The 7,932-nt window shown below is 34.7% G+C and overlaps 1 protein-coding gene across 3 annotated transcripts; it reads left to right on the top strand.

The window, feature by feature from the left end:
• The first annotated feature begins 1,125 nt into the window (after positions 1–1,125).
• On the top strand, positions 1,126–3,295 carry LOC130950782 (uncharacterized). 3 transcript variants are annotated; one of them, XM_057879371.1, is made up of 7 exons: positions 1,126–1,259; positions 1,355–1,433; positions 1,518–1,576; positions 1,666–1,811; positions 2,131–2,317; positions 2,700–2,873; positions 3,115–3,295. In XM_057879371.1, the coding sequence occupies exons 1-6, from the start codon at positions 1,254–1,256 to the stop codon at positions 2,865–2,867; spliced, it is 645 nt and encodes a 214-aa protein (XP_057735354.1). In that variant the 5' UTR covers positions 1,126–1,253; the 3' UTR covers positions 2,868–2,873; positions 3,115–3,295. The 3 variants fall into 3 exon arrangements, with proteins under 3 accessions (XP_057735354.1, XP_057735352.1, XP_057735353.1); XM_057879369.1 differs by having other exon boundaries at positions 1,132–1,259; positions 1,515–1,576; XM_057879370.1 differs by lacking the exon at positions 1,126–1,259 and having other exon boundaries at positions 1,349–1,433; positions 1,515–1,576.
• The last annotated feature ends 4,637 nt before the right edge of the window (positions 3,296–7,932 follow it).

The raw sequence follows: 7,932 nt of genomic DNA, 5'->3' as shown, positions 1-7,932 counted from the left end.
CACTGATCATATTCCTCCAAGGAGACTTCTACTACCGGTTTTGGATTGAAGGGAGCCTCCTCTTCCTGATTCACATCCTCCATCTCCTCCAAACCATAATCCTCAGCCACTAACTGCACAATTTCTGTTGGAGACAACACAATTTCCGTATCATCCGACATCAACCTGTCTTTGTATGTACTCACTTGTTCCGGATCTTTCATCCTCGGTCCACACCCATCAAGCGGGGTGCTCTTGTTCTCACTCGATTGAATCCCCTGGCTGGAATTGGGGTTTTCTATGATCATACTTTCTCCGTCTCTAACAAATTCCACGTTGTCATCCGCATCCGGCAATGATTCATCCCCATTCGGCTTTGCTTTCTTAACACTGCGAAGCCTCCAGTCTTCTTCTTGGGGAGATTCCCCTTCTGGCGGCTGTGCATTCTCCAATACCATTCGGTTTCGTGACCTAATTCCTCAAATATTTTTAATTTTTATTAATATTAAACCAACTTAGTTAGACTTGATTAATAAAAATACTTGAATGTGTAACATTATTCATAATTATTATTATTATTCTAAAAATTGATCATTTACTAATAAATTTAGAAGAATACTAGGGACCAGCAACTTTTGTGATTTGTAGTTATCAATAATGATTTTAATAGTGTGAGATTTGTATAAAATTTCATTCAATAATTCAATTTTCTTTGCCGATTACATACTGGTCAGAATTTAATAAATTACTTGCCTCCTAAACTTTTCCATAAATTTAGTCAAGCCTATCCCTAATAAACTTTAGTTATATTCATTTTAAACCTTACATTCACTTTAAAGATATCATAACCAATCTTATTTATTGTAACTTAACTTTATTTTTCAGTAATTTTATAAGAACTTTAATTTTGGTACATTTATAATCTAATACTTTTATCACATGATCGTTCAATCAAATCCAATTTATTTGCTAATGATCATTTATTTAAATAGATGATATAAAAAATAATTTTATTAATTCTTGTGTTGATGTGTTTTTATAAAATAAAAAATTTCTAAATGTTAAATATAAATTATAAATTTAATTAATTTTAATACATTGAAATACTGAACTATTCTGAGATATATGTTGATCTTCAATTTTAAAATATGAAATAGATCTAGTCAAAAAAAAAAAAAAGAAAAAGAAATAGATCTATAGAAGCAAGAACCAAAAGATACGATTCGAGACGCCGCCAAGCACCAGAAGGGCGCGTGGGTCGTGAGTCGTGAAGTATGGCGGTGAGGTTTTTCAAACTCAAATCAAGGATTACCGCCAATTATGAACCCTAGGGTTTCTCTCAAATCCCTAATTCAGTTTTCTTTTCTCTATGCAGGACGACCAATTCGCCGATGAACTGGAGCCCTTGTTTGATTACAGTCGCGTTCAGCCCCCCGTCATTTCCCTCGACGATGGTTTGAATCCGAAAATATCTTCTCTTTTGCTTCTTAGTCGAAGTTGAATTTGAATTCTTAATTGTTGTTGATGAATCTCAGCAGATGATGATGATGATAAGGATGTTGTTCCCCCCAAGAAGGGAAAAACCTCTCATGATCCTGTAATTACAGCATTGCTCCGACTTTCACCTATTTGCAATTGATTGTTTCTGCAATTTGGGAACTTATTGAAACTGTTGTTGGGATTTAGGTTGTGCCTGAGAAGAAGAAGACTGACGTGAAGCCGGTGCCGGTGGTGGATATTGACGATGAGGATGATTGGTTGCCTCCTCCACCAAAGGTCTCCACTTATGCACACAAGTCTATTGATGAAGATTCAACACTCAAGAAGTTAAGGTTATGTGCATTTTTTACTCTTCAAACTAATTTTCATTTTACAATTGCCAGATCCTTGCGATTATTACTATATAACCAAGTAAGCATGTTGCATGATCCACACTAATATCTATATTGTGTAATGAAATGATGAACTGTGACAGTTTAGATTTTTTTTTGGTAATACCTCCCTCTTGTTTGTGTGTTAATAATGTGGATAAGAGTAATGATTAATTGAAAGTTGAAACAGAAGAAAACATGCTCAGTTATCTTTGATTTTAAAAGAAAACCTACCACGTTTTTGGTAGAGTTTCTTATAAGGTTTTATTCATCTATGTAGATTGAAGAAGCAAGAACTTCAAGATTTGTTCAAAACTGTTGAGGAGTCTGAAAAAAGTGAAATCTGTGATTCACCGAAGTCTTCCATGGATGATACAAGTGAGAAAACATCAAAACCTGCAGAAAGACCTAAGATTTTGATCTCAATTCAAGACAAGAGCGAAAAGAAGCCAGTTCGTGTGTACAGGGTATATAATTTCTCCAGTACTTATACTTCGTGTAGTCATTGTACTATTTGTATTTCTTATTGCTTTGTAATTTCAAAACTAGAGTCTGCTCTTCCAAAAAGTTAGTGCTTTGCATTTGTGGTCAAATATAGGTTGTAACTTGTAACTAAAACTTGTGTTGAAATGTAGGACATGGTGACTCTGCTATATATGTTGAAATGAAATAAATTGAATTTCAGTTTGCACCATTTAAACCAGAGTTTGTGATGCTTAAAAGATCAGTTTAGAAAGATCTGATTTTGCATTTCTTTTTAGGTCATATTTTATGATAATTTGGCAGAGTGGAGATAATTTTTTTATATTTCAGCTTGATGTCTGAATCTTGTTCTTCAATTCTCTGTAGGATGACAAGTTTGAAAGGATTTTCAAAATGTATGCTGAGAAACTGGGATGTGATCAAAACAAGATAGTGTTATCATTTGATGGTGATAAAATCAGTCCATCCGAAACCCCGGATACCCTTGGGATGGAAGATGGTGACATGATTGAAGTTCATGTGAAATCAAGCTGATTTAGGGTGAGACATCTTATAGCTTCTACAAATTATTCATTCCTGTAATCTTGTTATAATACTATTTGGTGATGCTGTGTACGACTTGAATTGACTCTAAATGTGTCACAATGATGAATTTTGATGTGTATCCAAAGTAAAAAGTAGGAGGGGTCTATTGTAAAAATAGTTAGCAGAGCCCCAAATTGTAACTTGAAAATATTTATAATCTGATTTCTTACTAATAATCTAATGTACCTTCATTCAGGTCTATCAATCAGGGATGCTCATCCTGGCATTTTGGAGCCTCTGTTTTTTGTCGTCAAGTGTTTTTATTGTCATCATTGTGTCTCTGTATTGTAGGAGAAAGCCGAACATATTGACAATATTTGACCTAATTGTACAGCATATGTTTTTTGGGAACGTTTTAGCTAAAGTTTTTGGTAGAAGATTCTCGGCTACTTGGTATAGTTCTGTGAAAAAAAAAATGCAAAAACGCTATTTGGAGTTTTTGGTGTTATGAAATAACTAAATAAATAAATAAAGAAGAGGTAACAAATATAAAATAAAGAAATATAAAAAGAGAGAAAGAAATATTGCAACATAAAGAGAGAGAAAGAGAATTATTTATTGATGTGTGTTACTGTCCCTCAGTTGCTTCTCTATTTATAGGCGAAGGAAGATTTACATTTTCAAATTTCTTTAATGCATTCATCTTTGAGAACATGAGCCGCCCATAGTAAATGGTATCTACATACTTATTTTTATCACAACACTCCTCCTTGGATGTCATTTAGGATTATGCCTTGTTAAAACCTTACTAAAGAAAACCAAATGGAAAAAAACTTTAGTGAAGGAAAAAGAGTACAAAATCTTTTGTGACGGGAACTGCCTCATTAAAAACCTTGTCAAGAAAAACCTAATGGAAAAAAACCTTACCAAGGAAAAAAGAGTACAGTTTTCCCCTCTTGTCGACATCATTTAACATCTCGAAATCGACACATCTCAATATGATGTACCAATTTTTCAAATGAAGATTTTGGGAGTGACTTTGTAAATAAATCTGCCAGATTATCACTTGAACGGATCTTTGATGTATCCACCTTTAAGTTGAACAATGCATGCTTTATTATCTTCAAACAGGACAGTTGGAGCTATCTTCTGATCAATCAGTCCACATGATGACAAAATATATTTGATCAAACTCCTGAGCTAAAAATACTCGCGACTTGCTTCATGAATCGTTAGTATTTCAGCATGATAAGAGGATGTTGCTACAATTGTCTGTTTCGTGCACCTCCATGATATAGATGTTTCACCATATGTGAACAGGTATCTTGTTTGAGATATCCCTTTATGTGGATCAGACAAGTATCCAGCATTTGCATAACCAACTAATAGTGACTTAGATCCATAGGGATAAAATAATCCCATATCAACCGTTCCATGAAGATATCGAAAGATTTGCTTGATTCCACTCCAATGTCTTCTGGTTGGAGAGGAAATATACCTTGCAAGTATTTCACCGCGAATGATATGTCAGGTCGCATATTATTTGCAAGATACATTAGCGCTCCAATGGCACTAAGATATGGTACTTCAAGACCAAGGATATCTTCATTCTCTTCTTTAGGACGGAATTGATCCTTTTTCACATCCAAAGATCTTACGATCATTAGGGTACTTAATGGATGTGACTTATCCATATAAAATCTCTTCAAGATCTTTTCTGTGTATGTCGCTTGATGAATAAAGATCCCATTTTTTGTATGCTCGATCTGCAGGTCGAGACAAAATTTAATACTTCCAAGATCTTTCATCTCAAACTCTTCTTTCAGAGTTTTAATAATTGTTGGAATCTCTTCAAGAGTCCCAATGATATTTAAATCATTAAAATACACAGCAATTATAATGAATCCAGATGCGGTTTTCTTTATGAAAACACATGGACAGATATCATCATTCTTGAATCCGTTTTTGGCCAGATACTCAGTAAGACTATTATACCACATTCGTCCAAATTGCTTTAGACCGTATAAAGATCTTTGTAATTTAACTGAGTATAACCCTTGTGAATATTCATTGGATAGTTTAGATATATTTAGTCCTTCAGGGACTTTCATATAGATATCACGATCTAATAAGCCGTACAAATAGGCTGTTACCACATCCATTAAATGGATATGCAGATAAACTGACCAAATAACGCAATGTTATCGCATCCACTACAGAGGAATACGTTTCTTCATAATCTGTACTGGGTCTTTGTGAAAAAACCTTGTGCAGCAAGTCAGGCTTTGTAGCGCACAACTTCATTTTTCTCATTTCATTTTTTCACAAATACCCACTGGTATCCAACAAGTTTTACATCTTCTGGTGTACGGACTACAGGTCTAAAGACTTCACGTTTTGCAAGTGAGTCTAACTCAGCCTTCATGACTTCTTTCTATTTTGGCCAATCATTCTTTTGTCGACATTCTTCGACTGATCTTGGCTCAAGATCCTTACTTTCATGCATGATATTCAATGCCACATTATATGCAAATATTTCATTGACAATTGTCTTATTTCGGTCCCATTTCTCTCCTGTAAAGACATAATTTATCGAGATCTCGTCATTTTCACAATTTTCATGTACCTGAACGTCTTCTGGCGTTAACATTATATCAGAATTTTGGACAACTGCAGGTGTCTCTAATATGTCTTTTTTAACAGGAATAGTATTTACCTCTTTTTGCTTTCGAGGATTTTTATCTTTGGAACCGACAGGCCTGCCACGCTTCTAGCGTGAATTTGCTTCAGTGGCTACTTGTTCTATTGGGACATCAATTCAAATTGGGGCATTTTTTGCCCTGCCATGCTTCTAGCATGAATTTGCCTCAATGGCTACTTGTCCTACTGGGACATCAATTCGAATTGGGGCATTTTCCGCTGCTATATAAGATTTGGTTATCCTCTTTGTATCAGAAAATACATCAGGCAATTCATTTGCTATTCTTTGCAAATGTATAATCTTTTGAACTTCTAGTTCACATTGCCCTGATCGAGGATCTAAATGCATCAACGATGATGCATTCCAATTAAGTTCCTTTTCAAGAAGCTTATTCTCTTCCCCTAATGTTGGAAATTTTGATTCATCAAAATGACAATCCGTAAATCGGGCTTTAAATACATCTCCCGTTCGTATCTCAAGATACCTCACTATAGAGGGAGAATCATATCCAACATATATCTCCAATTTTTTTGGGGTCTCATTTTGGTGCGATTAGGTGGTGCAATGGGAACATATATCGCACACCCAAATATTCTTAAATGGGAGACATTTGACTGCTGGCCAAAAGTTAATTGCATAGGAGATAACTTATGATAACTCGTTGGCCTCAAATGAATAAATGCTGTGGCATGTAAAATAGCATGCCCCAAACCGAAGTTGGGAGATTTGTTCTCATAAGTAAGGGTCTAGCAATCAATTGGAGGCGCTTAATAAGTAATTATGCTAACCCATTTTGTGTGTGAACATAAGCTGCTGGATGTTCAACACTTATTCCATTAGCCATACAATAAGCATCAAAAGTTTGGGAAGTAAATTCACCAGCATTATCAAGACGAATTACTTTGATTTGATTTTCTGAAAATGGTGCTTTTAATCGAATGATTTGAGCCAGTAATCTCGCAAATGGCAGGTTGCGAGAAGATAATAAGCACACATGTGACCATCTCGAAGATGCGTCTATCAGGACCATAAAATATCTAAAAGATCCACAAGGTGGATGAATAGGTCCACATATATCACCTTGAATCCTTTCTAGGAATTCAGGGGACTCAAATCCAATCTTTACTGGTGATGACCTTAAAATTAACTTCCCTTGAGAACATGCAGCACAACAAAATTCACTAGTTTTAAGAATCTTCTGGTTCTTTAGTGAATGTCCATGGGAATTTTCAATAATTCTCCTCATCATGGTTGTTTCCGGATGACCCAATCGGTCGTGCCAAATTATGAATTCATTTGGGCTAATAAACTTCTGGTTTACAATGGCATGTGATTCAATTGCACTAATATTGGTATAATACAACCCAGATGAAAGTGAGGCAACTTTTCTAATATAACTTTCTTATTTGAATCATGAGTTGTGATACATAAGTACTCATGATTTTCCTCATTCATAGTCTCAATATGATATCCATTTCGGCGAATATCTTTAAAACTCAACAAGTTTCTTCGAAACTTGGTAGACAATAGTGCATTATTTATTATAAATTTTGTTCCTCCAGGAAACAAAATTATAGCTCTTCCGCTATCACATTGCCTGAGCCAATAATAGTATTAACATATTCTTCTTTTGGCACAAGATGGGTAAAATATATATCACTTTTAAGAATATTGTGCGAACTTGCACTATCCGCAAGGCAAATATCTTCAGAATATGTCCTTGCCATTTTTCTTCAAAAAATAAATGATAATAATAATAAAATTAGTAGAAGTACGTGCACAGTAAAATTATTCACATGAATACTTAACAAACACATACATATATCAAACTATTCTATCATTGATCAAATAGGCAAAATTTCCTTCAAAATCCTTAAAGAAATTAGATACATCATAATGAGTGGTAGAATTTTCATCATTTGAAACAAAATTTGTTTTCTTTTCTTTGTCATCCATTTTCAAGGATGCTTGATAAAGATCAACTAGGTGCCTTGGAGTACGACAGGTACGTGACCAATGGCCCTTTCCACCACAACGAAAGCATTTATCCTTAATTGATATACTTTGTCTATTATTTCTTTCTTTATCCCACTTCTGGTAAAATCTTTCTTGTGGACATAATTTCTTTTTCTTCCATAATTTTTCTTGTTATCAAAATCTTACCATTTACCTCTTCTGGGGTTAATTGCCGCATTTACTTCAGGAAATGGGGCGGCGCCAACTGGACGCGCTTCATGATTCCTTAAAAGTAACTCATTGTTGCGTTCAGCAACAAGAAAGCAAGAAATTAACTCATAATATTTTAAAAAAAAATTTTCTCGATACTGCTGCTGCAGGAGCACATTCGAGACATGGAAGGTCAAGAAAGTTTTC

This window comes from Arachis stenosperma, chromosome 9, assembly GCF_014773155.1.
Source record: "Arachis stenosperma cultivar V10309 chromosome 9, arast.V10309.gnm1.PFL2, whole genome shotgun sequence".
In the NCBI taxonomy this organism is placed as follows: Eukaryota; Viridiplantae; Streptophyta; class Magnoliopsida; order Fabales; family Fabaceae; genus Arachis; species Arachis stenosperma.
Note: the sequence above shows the minus strand (reverse complement) of the source record. Positions and strands in the feature narration are given on the sequence as shown.

Coding starts and splice junctions, on each gene's coding strand:
- LOC130950782 (XM_057879369.1), top strand. Junction 1,812..2,130: donor TCAACACTCAAGAAGTTAAG/GTTATGTGCATT, acceptor TCATCTATGTAG/ATTGAAGAAGCAAGAACTTC. Junction 2,318..2,699: donor AGCCAGTTCGTGTGTACAGG/GTATATAATTTC, acceptor AATTCTCTGTAG/GATGACAAGTTTGAAAGGAT.